This window comes from Oncorhynchus tshawytscha, linkage group LG30 (assembly GCF_018296145.1).
Source record: "Oncorhynchus tshawytscha isolate Ot180627B linkage group LG30, Otsh_v2.0, whole genome shotgun sequence".
NCBI classification, from domain to species: domain Eukaryota; kingdom Metazoa; phylum Chordata; class Actinopteri; order Salmoniformes; family Salmonidae; genus Oncorhynchus; species Oncorhynchus tshawytscha.
In genome coordinates, this window is record NC_056458.1 from 29,919,327 (window position 1) to 29,933,929 (window position 14,603).

Sequence of the window (14,603 nt, forward strand, 5' to 3'; positions counted from 1 at the left end):
CTTTCTTCTGTCCCTCCCCAGGTAGACCGGCAGTCCCAGTACATCCAGGGCTACCGGCTCCTCTACCGACCCATCGGTGGCACCTGGCAGCTGCAGGATATCAAGGCCCCGTCAGAGCGCCTGGCCGTGGTCGCCAACCTGCTCACAGGCACAGAGTATGAGATCAAGATCCGGCCCTACTTCGACGAGTTCCAGGGCAAGGACAGTCGGCTGCTGCTGATCAGAACAGCAGCGGAAGGTAAGACTGGCTTGAAGCTACTGATACTCACAACTTCTGATGAGACTGACACAAGCCCTTATGAGACAGAGGCTCTCCTAATATGGACATGGTACACTTGAGATCACCTATGTCCATAATGGAGGGAATGGTGGGTAACAAGGGTTTTAAAATAGGTTTTTCTCAATGGGACTTCCAGGTTCAAATAAAGGCTTTTAAAGTGGCGATTGATTGGTCATACTCAGTCGTTGCTGTCAAAGAAAATGTGCCCTCAGTCAATTCACCCAGCAAAATAAGGCTGAAATACAAAATACATTCTAGAAGTGGTTTTTAAATAAAACCTTTTAGTACTTGTCTTGAAACATTTTGAGGACTCTGGCTTTTTGAAAATAGCTAGCTGTTCAGGAGCCTCTAGGAGTCACATCACAGTCGAAGCAATTGGATTGCAATTCCCAACACCTGTGTGACCTTTACATCCTGTTATGAAGACGAAGCACTGTTTATAGTTCAATAACCATTTGATGGCATTTGATGGAGTCGGCCATTTACATCATTCTCAAATCATATTTTCGCTATTTTGCCAAATGCCCCTATTTCATTTTTTCATATCAGTTGGGGTTTTTTCACACCTTGCTCGTATCTCTTCTCCTTCAGGCCCAAGCGCCCCTCCCAGAGCAGTCAATGTCGTTACAGTGAAGCTGAGCAACAGCTCCAGTATTAGTGTGTCCTGGGAGCCTCCTCCCGCCAACATGCAGAATGGAATAATCCAGGAGTACAAGGTATGCTGACAGAGAAAATGGCATGATGATTGGATCTGTCCAAAAACGTGCATCCACGTTTTTTGGCATTTTCGTATAAACAAAATGGACATCACATAATAATAGTTACATAATTACGACATAGGTTCTTTGGGATTCATTAAAACAAGTAATGGGAAACAAAGGAGTAGCTATGAATTGTTTTGAATTATTTGAAGCAAGTATCATAAAGTACCCAGTTACCAAATAAGTATTTTCTAAATGACAAAATATAATGTAAACACCAGCTCAAACAGGACTGTAAAATAAATTGTGTCTATATAATGACTTCCTCAGAGTCACAACAGGCAGTCCTAATAGCATGTTGACGTTTACTGTCATGAGTCTCGTCCTGGAGGCAGAACTGAGTGATTTATTCTTAGATAGGCCAGCTACAATGTCAACATTGGCTATATTGTAAAAAATATATATAAAAACTCAAATTCATTTTTTTAAAATCTTAATTTAAGGTTAGGTGTTAGGGTTAGCAGTGTGGTTAAGGTTAGTGTTAGGTTAGGTTTAAAATCAGATTTTATGACTTTGTGGCTGTGCAGAGCTGCCTTCAGAACAAGATTCATGACGGAAAAAAAACGCTAACCTGCGTCCTAATTTGGACACCGCAAATTTGACCTCTACCATCTCACAACAACTCACCGTCCTCCAACCATCAACAGGTGTGGTGTGTGGGCAATGACACCCAGACCCGCTACCACATCAACACCACCGTGGATGGCACTGTCCTCTCCACCGTACTCAAGGGGCTGCTGCCAGGCATCCTGTACCAGGTGGAGGTGGCAGCGGTGACCAGCGCCAGAGTGGGCATCCACAGCCAGCCTGTGTCCGTCCTCATCAGTGAGTCCCCCCAGAACCACAAGCTAGCAGAATTAGACATTTCAGTTCTGCGATATCAAGGAGATAGTGGGGGTAGCTAAATTTACTGAAATTATTGCTAAGCATTTTTTTTATTACATTTAAATGTTTGGTCATTTAGCAGACACTCTTATCTAGAGCGATTTACAGGAGCAATTAGGATTAAGTTCCTTGCTCAAGGACATATCGACAGATTTTTCACCTATTCGGCTAAGGGATTCGAGGTTGGTTATAATACTTAACAGGTAAAAGTTAAATATCCCTCCACTAACTACTTGCTGCTCTCCTCCAGAGCTGCCAGTGGAGGCACCGTCAGTGCCAGGTACCGGGGGGGGCGCGGAGGGTGATGAGAGCAGCGTGAGCCTGGCCGAGCAGATTACTGATGTGGTGAAGCAGCCGGCATTCATCGCTGGGATCGGTGGGGCCTGCTGGGTCATCCTCATGGGTTTCAGCGTGTGGATCTACTGCCGCCGCAAGAAGAGGAAGGAGCTTAGTCACTACACTGCATCGTTCAACTACACGCCTGCTGGTACTTTACACTTTATATGATGCAATCTTTACACACTACTAAATGTTACTTTACCACAATATCAAAGAAGTATGTTGTAACCCACCTTACCATATCAACTATTCCACTGCACTTTACAAAAGGCTACTATTATACCTTAAAGTTACCTCACAAAATATTTACTTATTGCATTCTAATATATTGGCAAACTTGCACTTTACAATGGAGTGCAATGGAGTAGAAACTTCTGTTTTCTCTTTTCAAAACTGGTTGAATTACTATTTTTACCCTGTAGGCACCTGAAACTTACCCAAAGTGACGAGAATCACCTGCCTCCAACCAAATTCATTTGAATTCTTCAGAATTCGTAATACTTTTTTTTTTTAAATCTACATTTCAGTTTAGATGTTTTACTTGTTGTGCAGTTGTAAATCAAACAAATCCTTGTGTGAACACCAAAATAGTCTTTTGATGCATTAAAGGGGCCATCTGCAGTTGCTACATCCATTTTCGGGCTTATAACTTAATGATATGTACCCATTGATTCTTGAAGAATATAACATATACAGTAAATGCCTCGCGAGCTTTGTTCAACTTTCATACCTCATCAGAACCCAAAATATAAGGTTGCTTTACTCAAATGTTTGGAACAAAGCAAATGTAAACAAACACTATACAGGCTGAAAACATGGTTAGAACTATAATTTTGATATCATGGACGGTCAGTCCTTGCATCCATAGCTTTGTCTATAAATTTGAGTGGTTACATTTCTCCAGCCCCATCTCTCAGCTTTTTACTGAAACAGAATATGAATGCGCTTTATTTTTTTCAAATGCTGATTCCTGCTTTAGGGTTGCCAATATATTACAGCAAACTATACCATACTGCACTGTGGCACCCTTACTGTATTTTACCTTGCCATTCACACATTTAATTTTTTCTGCAGTTGGATTTCCACATGGAGAGACATCTGAACTTAGTGGAAGGTAAGGATCCCTGTTTATGTCATTTCAAGTTGATTTTCACATTCTTATATTAGTCCTTTTTTTGTAATGTGATAAGAACAAAGTTGTGGATTGACATCAGATATGATCATAGTGTGTGACTACCTACATGTACATATTACCTCAATTACCTTGTCTAACTGGTGGCCCCGCACATTGACTTTGTACCGGTACCCCCTGTATATAGCCCCGCTATTGTTATTTTACTGCTGCTCTTTAATTATTTGGTACCTTTATTTCTTATTTCTTGTAGGTATTTTTCTTAAAACTGCATTGTAAGCGTTTCACTGTAAGGTCTACTACACCTGTTGTATTCGGCGCATGTGACAAATAAAAATGGATTTGATTTGATTAATTGTGTTTTAGGCCTGGCATGCTGGGTGGCAACATGGGCAACTACCCATGGCTGGCAGACTCTTGGCCCACCACCAACCTGGTCCACGGTGGCAAGGAGGCTGTCAAATGTTGCACCTCCAAACATGACACGGCAGAGAGATACTACAATGGTATGAGACACGGCATGATTCTGCTCATGATGGCCATTTTGTTTTGTATAAACATGAATGGTATACTACGGGGCTGCCAACATGCACGCATTTTGCGTACCAACTACGCAATTCTCTCTCCATGTAAGCAGGTACGAGTTCCCGGTTAAAAGTATGCAGAAATTAATAGGGTCTGATTTTTTGTTTTTTGTTTTTACATTTTAATAACAAATAAATCCACTGAGTATCTAACAGCAGTTCACTCGCATTTGCTAGTGAAAGAAAGAATACCCTCTTGCTAGGGACAGAGGTCCCAGGCAGAGCCAGGTAGCGCCTTGCTAATATGGCAACATGAGGGTATATTAACTCTTTGGTCTTCCACCATGTAAGTGGATCAGCATCCAGGGGACTACAGTCCACTTCCCTGTATGAGGTCACCTCCTCCTCTATGACCTTGACCTTTGACTTGGTCCCCTGCTCCTGGGTTGTGAACAACTCTCCAAAAAGCTCAGTCATGGCAGACTTCTATTCTGGAGGAGAACCCCTGTCACCTGCCATCTCTAGAGAGGGGTTAGCTCCTGTGGTATCTGTGGCTTGACCCTGCAGAATTAAATTAGATGAAAATACTATCTCTGAAGTGGCTTTAAAAATATGATTTGTTGTTAGAAATATATATCAGACACTATTATGACAATTACAATTATTACCTTATAATGAATTGTTAAATCACTAATTAATAAAATAATAAATGTCACATGAACAAAATAAATACAATACCTGTTGTGTATTGGTCACAATCTCCGCTGTGAGTTCATTGTAGACTCTCAGACGAGCAGCAGCATCCAGGTGCAGCAGGGACTTGAACCGGGGGTCCAAAGCGGGGCTCTTGTGTAAGAAGTCTTGGACACCAGGGTCAGCATGTCTAGGCTCCAGGTTAACTCTGATAGCAGTCTTGACATCCCTTACTGCGGGTTCATCTTCATCAGATGCCACCATTGATTTCAGGATCATTGTTTTCATAGGCAGGACCATGGAAACTGATGGAATGCTTTCAGTGCATATCAGTGTTGTGACTGTTTTGAGAGGTTTGCACACTTTGATAACTTCCTCTGCTAGTCTTATGTTATTTTCAGACAGTCACAATATCTTTCACATTCTTCCTCACAGCTTGATCAGTCAGTGTAGAATACACAGTAACTTTCTGCTCAAGGTGTCTCTCAACCATGTCATGGCTTGAATTCCATCTAGTAGGGACATCTTGGATTAATTTGTCGTTTGGCAGCTCCAGCATCTCCTGTTTTGTCTTAAACATGTGCAGCAGTTGTGCTTTTATGAAAGAGGGATACCACCGTCCTGATCTTTGCTAGGAGGCAAGAGATTGGATTCACTGACATTGCTTTTTGAGATGCTAGATGAATAACGTGAGCAAAGCATCCTATCTGTGGCCCCAATCCAGTTAGTGCAACGGCATTTACAATATTTCTAGCGTTGTCATTGGTCACAGGAATCGTTACGTTATCCCCCTCCAACTTCCACAGGGCAACTACGTGACTCTCAAGGGGACGTGTTTAAAGGAGATGGCTTTTTATCTCCCACTCTGCCGTAATGAAATGAGCCGTTACAGTATGGTAGCTCTAGATGTCCAACTGTCTGTTGTTAGAGCAACAGACCTCATTCCTGACAACTTGCTCTCAAGTAGTTTTTTGTTTGTTTGTATAAGGCAGGCATTAATGTCTGGGCCAAATGTGTACAGGAAGGAATAGTGAAGCGCGGCTCGACCACTTTAAACATGTTTCTGAACCCTGCATTCTATACCACAGAGAAGGGTCTCATATCTGCCGCTATGAATTTTGCCTTTCGCTCCGTTGATTTCTTTAGCCCTACCGGAGTCAGACGCATATTGTTGCCTGAAGGCTGTGGGGAGAAGTGGTTGCCGTTTCATTTTTTCACCTAGTCACACTGCTTGGCACTTTGGGGTGATGTCAGCGCAAAAGAGTAGTCATGTTACTCGTATTGAAACTCTAATGGGCTATCAGTAATGAACAGAGCCTACATGTTGTAGATGTTATATCCACCACTCTAACAGGCTATCAGTAATGAACAGAGCCTACATGTTGTAGATGTTATATCCACCACTCTAACAGGCTATCAGCAATGAACAGAACCTACATGTTGTAGATGTTATATCCACCACTCTAACAGGCTATCAGTAATGAACAGAGCCTACATGTTGTAGATGTTATATCCACCACTCTAACAGGCTATCGGTAATGAACAGAGCCTACATGTTGTAGATGTTATATCCACCACTCTAATAGGCTATCAGCAATGAACAGAACCTACATGTAGATGTTATATCCACCACTCTAACAGGCTATCGGTAATGAACAGAGCCTACATGTTGTAGATGTTATATCCACCACTCTAATAGGCTATCAGTAGTGAACAGAGCCTACATGTTGTAGATGTTATATCCACCACTCTAACAGGCTATCAGTAATGAACAGAGCCTACATGTTGTAGATGTTATATCCACCACTCTAACAGGCTATCGGTAATGAACAGAACCTACATGTTGTAGATGTTATATCCACCACTCTAATAGGCTATCGGTAATGAACAGAACCTACATGTAGATGTTATATCCACCACTCTAACAGGCTATCGGTAATGAACAGAGCCTACATGTTGTAGATGTTATATCCACCACTCTAACAGGCTATCGGTAATGAACAGAGCCTACATGTTGTAGAAGTTTTATCCACCACTCTAACAGGCTATCGGTAATGAACAGAGCCTACATGTTGTAGATGTTATATCCACCACTCTAACAGGCTATCGGTAATGAACAGAGCCTACATGTTGTAGATGTTATATCCACCACTCTAACAGGCTATCGGTAATGAACAGAGCCTACATGTTGTAGATGTTATATCCACCACTCTAACAGGCTATCGGTAATGAACAGAGCCTACATGTAGATGTTATATCCACCACTCTAACAGGCTATCGGTAATGAACAGAGCCTACATGTTGTAGATGTTATATCCACCACTCTAACAGGCTATCGGTAATGAACAGAGCCTACATGTTGTAGATGTTATATCCACCACTCTAACAGGCTATCGGTAATGAACAGAGCCTACATGTTGTAGATGTTATATCCACCACTCTAACAGGCTATCGGTAATGTACAGAGCCTACATGTAGATGTTATATCGACCACTCTAACAGGCTATCGGTAATGAACAGAGCCTACATGTTGTAGATGTTATATCCACCACTCTAACAGGCTATCGGTAATGAACAGAGCCTACATGTAGATGTTATATCCACCACTCTAACAGGCGGTAATGAACAGAGCCTACATGTAGATGTTATATCCACCACTCTAACAGGCTATCGGTAATGAACAGAGCCTACATGTTATAGATGTTATATCCACCACTCTAACAGGCTATCAGTAATGAACAGAGCCTACATGTTGTAGATGTTATATCCACCACTCTAACAGGCTATCGGTAATGAACAGAGCCTACATGTTGTAGATGTTATATCCACCACTCTAACAGGCTATCGGTAATGAACAGAGCCTACATGTTGTAGATGTTATATCCACCACTCTAACAGGCTATCGGTAATGAACAGAGCCTACATGTTATAGAAGTTTTATCCACCACTCTAACAGGCTATCGGTAATGAACAGACAGAGCCTAACACATGTTGTAGATGTTTTATCCACCACTCTAACAGGCTATCGGTAATGAACAGAGCCTACATGTTGTAGATGTCTAACAGGCTATCGGTAATGAACAGAGCCACATGTTGTAGATGTTTTATCCACCACTCTAACAGGCTATCAGTAATGAACAGAGCCTACATGTTGTAGATGTTTTATCCACCACCAGGCTATCGGTAATAACAGGCTACATAGATGTTTTATCCACCACTCTAACAGGCTATCGGTAATGAACAGAGCCTACATGTTGTAGAAGTTTTATCCACCACTCTAACAGGCTATCGGTAATGAACAGAGCCTACATGTTGTAGAAGTTTTATCCACCACTCTAACAGGCTATCGGTAATGAACAGAGCCTACATGTTGTAGATGTTTTATCCACCACTCTAACAGGCTATCGGTAATGAACAGAGCCTACATGTTGTAGAAGTTTTATCCACCACTCTAACAGGCTATCGGTAATGAACAGAGCCTACATGTTGTAGATGTTTTATCCACCACTCTAACAGGCTATCGGTAATGAACAGAGCCTACATGTTGTAGATGTTTTATCCACCACTCTAACAGGCTATCGGTAATGAACAGAGCCTACATGTTGTAGATGTTTTATCCACCACTCTAACAGGCTATCGGTAATGAACAGAGCCTACATGTTGTAGATGTTTTATCCACCACTAACAGGCTATCGGTAACAGGTTATATCCACCACTCTAACTAATGAACAGAGCCTACATGTTGTAGATGTTATATCCACCACTCTAACAATCGGTAATGAACAGAGCCTACATGTTGTAGAAGTTTTATCCACCACTCTAACAGGCTATCGGTAATGAACAGAGCCTACATGTTGTAGATGTTTTATCCACCACTCTAACAGGCTATCGGTAATGAACAGAGCCTACATGTAGATGTTATATCCACCACTCGTTGGTAATCCCCGTTATAGTTTACAGGAAAACTGAAATGTTCCCAGACAACAGACCTGAATGATACAGGGGCGTCTTCTAGTTCTGGCTCGCCAATGCTTGCCATGTTGCTCCTTTGCATTTAGCTAACTGCTAATTCCTTCATAAGATAATTGCTGCTACGAAGGTCTCTCAGCTCTGTTCTCGCTGGAGTAAATAACTAATGAGCGGAGCTGCAGACAACTATCAACAACTTTATTACTATGTGGATATTTTTCCCACGCTAATTTATACGTCATTGGTTTATGCAATAATATTCTTTTTACAATGAAATATATATACATATATTTTCCTAGCTATGATATATAATTAATGTATTGTTCGGTTCGCAATAGTACCGAACCGTGCACCGTGGACCCTGTACCGAACTGTTCAATACGAATACATGGACCGTTTCACCTCTAACTGTAACTGTAATTATGATCCACGTCACAAAAAGCATTACAAAAGTACAATCAAAAATAAATATAAACATCTTGGCATTAAATGGAGTCGGGAGTTTAGAAGACTGCCTGATGAAGAATGGATGACTGCAGTAGCTATAGAGGCAATGCTTCTAAAATGCCTTTGCACTAGATTTGAGATTTTATTCATTTTGAAAATCTGAAATGATGTATGCGCTGCAAAGAAATACAATAGGCACCCTTATATAGTCTGAAACAGCAGACTTGGCGAACAACGTTCACATTCCCTTTGCGGAAGCCTACTTAAGCTTTGTGTAGCCAGTTGGCAGTCTGTGTCGATGCAATCATTTCTTTTTATGTTTTTCAAAAGGATTTTGCTTTTGGTGTTGATTAGGAACCGTGTCTAAAAAGACAATACTTGTGAGCTGGTCCTAGTGATTGGGCCTGTTTGAGAGGCGACAAGCGTTCCTCTACTATAGAGACTAAACTTGGGGGCATGTGCTAAGAAAAATATTATAGATAAGACCTCACCTGGCTCCTCTTGAAGCAAAGTCACGCCATCCTCCATCAAATGTGGACCTACTGACAAAACCTTCGACTTGACTCAGTATCTGTTCAAGCAAAGGGATATCGGGGACAAAGGGGCAAAACAAAAGACAGAAAAGAAGGAAAAAGAAGGGCCAAAAGATCTTACAAAAATTGAGAAAGTCCTAAAATGTCTCACAGATCCGGTATCAAAAATCTATGCATACTTTTTACAGAGTATACACAAATATGCACAAATATATCTCTGAACCTCATAGTTATCTATCTAGTTTAAAATGGGTCCAAAGAACCTCAAAAATAAAAAAAATACACTACATGACCAAGCCATACCAATTTTCGATGTCGGAAATCTGATTCTACAACGAGAGGCGCCGTGCATTCACATTTTACTGTCAACTTTAGAGATGCAACTGCAGAATCTAATGTCCTACTGCAAGCCAGACACTGTCACTACCATGATGGCAGAAACGAGTAGTGGTGTCAAGCCTACACTCTACCTGGCAAGACAAAACCAGCTTCCTGACGAGGAGCTGTCCATTGGCCAGGACACCCGCAACTACATAGGACGCCAAGGCAAGCTGGATCTGAAGACCTATGCAGATGTCAGAAACTTATTTTCTACTGCAGTAGACTACATGTTGCTGAAATTTCCATTTGGAGATGTGCTCCTCCAGCATGCAGTGGTCGCTGACATTGCCAACAGGCAGACTGCCAAGTTCTCATCCCTCAACTTTGTCATGGCACGCTTTCCCTTCATTATTCCTGAGGGAGCCGCTGTTCATCTGTTGGAAGATGAGTTTAGACTCTATCAGTCAACAACCTTTGAGCAGAGTCTGGTCAACGTGCGCAAGAATGAGACCTGAATAGAAATGAGCACAATGAAAAGGGTGGCAACCTTTTGGCTGTGATGCTGGGAATATTGGTCATATTCCACAGCAATGCAGACTGCGAACGAATATTCAGTCTTGTTTCCAAGAACAAAACCCAGTACAGCCTCCCTCAGTACAGACATGCTGAGTGCCCTCGTTACCAAGAAGGTTTCAATGATTGCCAGAGGAACTGTTTGCCACAGAGAAGTGTACCCTGATGCCCTGCTGCGTAAGGCTACATCTGCTAGCTACCTGGCAAAGCTGTCTAGGAAATGATTTCCTGGACATTTGAAGGTCTCCAGAAGATTTGTTCTCACCCACTGTTTCCTATCATAGCTTTTTTTGTTTTTATTATGGATAACGTGTTTATTTGACACTGATGCACTGCTTCAAACATTTGTTATTCTTATCAGTTTAAAAAAAAGATGTTTGTACGTTTTGTAACCTAAATAAATAACTTATTATTGTTTGTTTAATAAAATAAAAAAGAAGAATAAAGGCCCTTTGTGTGTTCGTTCAAATTAGATGGGGTGGCAGGTAGCCTAGTGATTAGAGTGTTGGGCCAGTAACCGAAAGGTTGCTGGATTGACTTCCCGAGCTGACAAGGTAAAAATCTGTCATTCTGCCCCTGAACAAGGCAGTTAACCTACTGTTCCCTGGTAGGTCAATGTAAATAAGAATTTGTTCTGAAGTGACTTGCCTAGTAAAATATATTGTTAGTGACTTTTGCCATATGTGTAAATGGAATGCTGTCAAGAAAGAAAGTATTCCAAACAAACGAGCATGCTACACATGGTACGTGAGTTGATTCTTCAATTTCCCGCGTGCGTCTGGTACTCTAAAATGCTGGACAGAGTTGGCAGGTCGGAATATCTGCTGCAAACCAAACAGGTTGAATTGTTGTACTTTTATATTTTTCCACATTTTGTTATGTTACAGCCTTATTCTAACATGGATTAAATAATTGCATCCTCTACAACTTGATTGGATTCCACTTGTGGTAAATTCTATTGATTGAACATGATTTAGAAAATGCACACACCTGTCTATATACACAGTTGACAGTGGATGTCGGAGCAAAAACCAAGCCATGAGGTAAAAGGAATTGTCCGTAGAGCTCCGAGACAGGATTGTGTCGAGTCACAGATCTGGGGAAGAGTAGCATTTTTTTTTGTTCAGCATTGAAGGTCCCCAAGAACACCGTGGCCTCCATCGTTCTTAAATGGAAGAAGTTTGGAACCACCAAGACTCTCCCTAGAGCTGGACACAGGGCCAAACTGAGCATTCTGGGGAGAAGGGCCTTGGTCAGGTCCCCGATGGTCACTCTGACAGAGGTCTAGAGTTCTTCTCTGGAGATGAGAGAACTTTCCAGAAAGACAACCATCTCTGCAGCACTCCACCAATCAGGCCTTTATGGTAGAGTGGCCAGACGGGAGCCACTCCTCAGTAAAAGGCACAGGACAGCTCGCTTGGAGTTTGCCAAAAGGCACCTAAAGGACTCTCAGACCATGAGAAACAAGATTCTCTGGTCTGATGAAATCAAGATTGAACTCTTTGGCCTGAATGCCAAGTGTCACATCTGGAGGAAACCTCCTGGCACCATCCCTATGGTGAAGCATGGTGGTGGCAGCATGTGGGGGTGTTTTTCAGCGGCAGGGACTGGGAGACTAGTCAGGATCGAGGGAAAGATGAATGGAGCGAAGTACTTAGGAGATCCTTGTTGAAAACTTGCTCCAGAGTGCTCAGCACCTCAGACTGGGGCGACGGTTCACCTTCCAACAGGGCGACAAACCTAAGCACACAGCCAAGACAATGCAGGAGTGGCTTTGGGCCAAGTTTCTGATTGTCCTTAAGTGGCCCATGCCAGAGCCCGGACTTGAACCCGATCGAACATCTCTGGAGAGACATGAAAATAGCCTTGCAGCGATGCTCCCCTTACAACCTGACAGAATTTAAGAGGATATGCAGAGAAGAATTGGAGAAACTCCCCAAATACAGGTGTGACAAGCTTATAGCGTCATACACAAGAAGAGTCAAGGCTGTAATCGTTGCCAAAGGTGCTTCAACAAAGTACTGAGTAAAGGGTATGAATTCTTATGTATGTATTTACATATTTAAGTTTTTTATTTCTCAAAACCAGCTTTTGCTTTGCTTTTGTATTGTGTGTAGATTGATGAGGGGAAAAACACATTTGAATCCATTTTAGAATAAGGCTGTAACATAACAAAATGTGGAAAAAGTCAAGGTGTCTGAATTCTTTCCGAATAAATTGTATGTCATGGTAACTGTTTTGGGTAATACAAGAATCGCTTAACTCACGTAACAATACTAACTCTGCAGTAGAATAACAAATTAATTCTCATTACCATAAGTCAGTCACCTGTCACCTGAATCTGACTTCTCACTTCTTCTGACCCCTCTCACCACCAGAAGCGGGCATCTCTAACTACTTGAACCAGACAGAGAAGTACAGCACGGGCAGCTCCAATGAAGGTCCTATCTACAGCACCATCGACCCCAACGCCGAGGACCTGCGTAGCTTCAACAGCCCCTACTCCTCCACCACGCCCTACGCCAGCACTCCCATCATGCCCTTCACCAACCAGACGCTCCAGGGCTCTCACAGCCCCACAGAGCAAGATGGCAGCCACTGGATCACCCAGCCCGCCGGACCCTCTTCCCAGTACGCCCAGCCCGAGCGCTGCAGGACGGACTGCGGTAAGACAGTGTTTAAGACTGTGTTTCCATTGGTAAATGGTTCACGGTGGGGCACCAAGACCCCAAAGCAACATTCACAAAATGTAAACATAATAACTGGAGGCACCTTGACATTTTTGGAGCCATGAAACCGTATTATGGTACCTACTATCTAGCAACAAGAGACGTAGCGGTAGCTAACCTACTGTGTAACACTGATTCATGTCTCCAAAAATGACAAGGGATCTCCAGTTATGTTTCCATTTTGCGGTTTGTGACATATACCCTTTTCAAGAATATTAAAATGAATTTAGGAACAGCATTGAACAGCACTAAACCAGCTCTTTGTGTGTCTATGTGTAGGTAAACCCAAGCAGAAGTCCATGGGGAAGGCGGTGAAGACCCCCTCTCTAAAATGGACTGAAGCCCTCCCCCCACCCCCCTCATCTGGGGAACTGGAGCAGTGTGTGCTAGAGGATATGCCCATGGATGACCATGAGGACATGGAGCTAGGGTAAGCACACAGACACACATGAATACACATAAGCGTGAACACGTGCACACACACACTCTTACGATGTCTGGCATAACACACACCAACTAAACACACACATCAGTTACACCATCTTCTTGCAGACTGATTGAGGTATGGTAGCTCTCTCATGTAACCTCGGTGGACAATCTTTAATAGGTCTGTATACTGTCCTATGGACCTTTGACTCTCTCACACTGTGTTTATCATGGCCCATGTCCTTGCACTCTCAGGCCCCACTGACACATAGTGGTGGGCCAGGGCTTTGTGTGGAGGTTAATGACGTTAGCCTTACGTTGCCTTTCTGTCTGACAAGACAGTCTCTTCTTTGGTCTCTCTCTGTTAACCCGTTGCTAGCTCTGGACCTCAATGCACCTTTTATTCTAGGTCCCCGCTGAACCACATTACTGTCACACTGCAAAATGGATACACACGCATTCACCTACACACATAGTCACACATGCATGCACGCACACACTTCATATAACACAGTATTGTCAAGGCCAGCAAGTCAGTATTCATAACATTTTGGCAAAGGGAACCATTCACTTATCGCTCCTAAATGCCACTCACTCATCTAGAATAGGCTAGCAGCTCAACTAAAGCAGCCATGAGGCTTAGAAACTTCTACCTCTAAGCATTTCTGACAGCTAGATTACATTAGCGCTATCCAAGAAGCTAGCAGGCAGTGGGAAAAGTAGCCACCATTCCCAAGTCCCAACCCTCTTACACATTGACCCGTTCCCCTTCTCATGTTCTTTTCTCCTGGTCACCAGAACAAAGTAATCATTCAGCAGCCCTCTCATGCACCGGTTAGCCGTTAGCAGTTAGCAGAGATTGGTGATGAACCCACGATAACAGCATTAACCTATGAGTTAGCCCCTGTGGCTAGCTGAGAGGAACGTTGGCCTGGCATTATTATTATTTAAAAAAAAGAATTACTTCACCTTTATTTAACCAGGTAGGCTA

General features: G+C 42.6%; 1 protein-coding gene across 2 annotated transcripts in view; it reads left to right on the forward strand.

The window, feature by feature from the left end:
• robo3 (roundabout, axon guidance receptor, homolog 3 (Drosophila)) overlaps nucleotides 1-14,603 on the forward strand; it is a 131,097-nt gene that overhangs the window by 109,067 nt on the left and 7,427 nt on the right. For both annotated transcript variants that reach the window (XM_024393773.2, XM_024393774.2), the window contains 8 exons: nucleotides 22-238; nucleotides 872-996; nucleotides 1,689-1,866; nucleotides 2,177-2,413; nucleotides 3,340-3,379; nucleotides 3,764-3,903; nucleotides 12,836-13,123; nucleotides 13,466-13,616. In XM_024393773.2, the coding sequence (XP_024249541.1) occupies nucleotides 22-238; nucleotides 872-996; nucleotides 1,689-1,866; nucleotides 2,177-2,413; nucleotides 3,340-3,379; nucleotides 3,764-3,903; nucleotides 12,836-13,123; nucleotides 13,466-13,616 (1,376 nt within the window). The remainder of the gene's footprint in view (nucleotides 1-21; nucleotides 239-871; nucleotides 997-1,688; nucleotides 1,867-2,176; nucleotides 2,414-3,339; nucleotides 3,380-3,763; nucleotides 3,904-12,835; nucleotides 13,124-13,465; nucleotides 13,617-14,603) is intronic.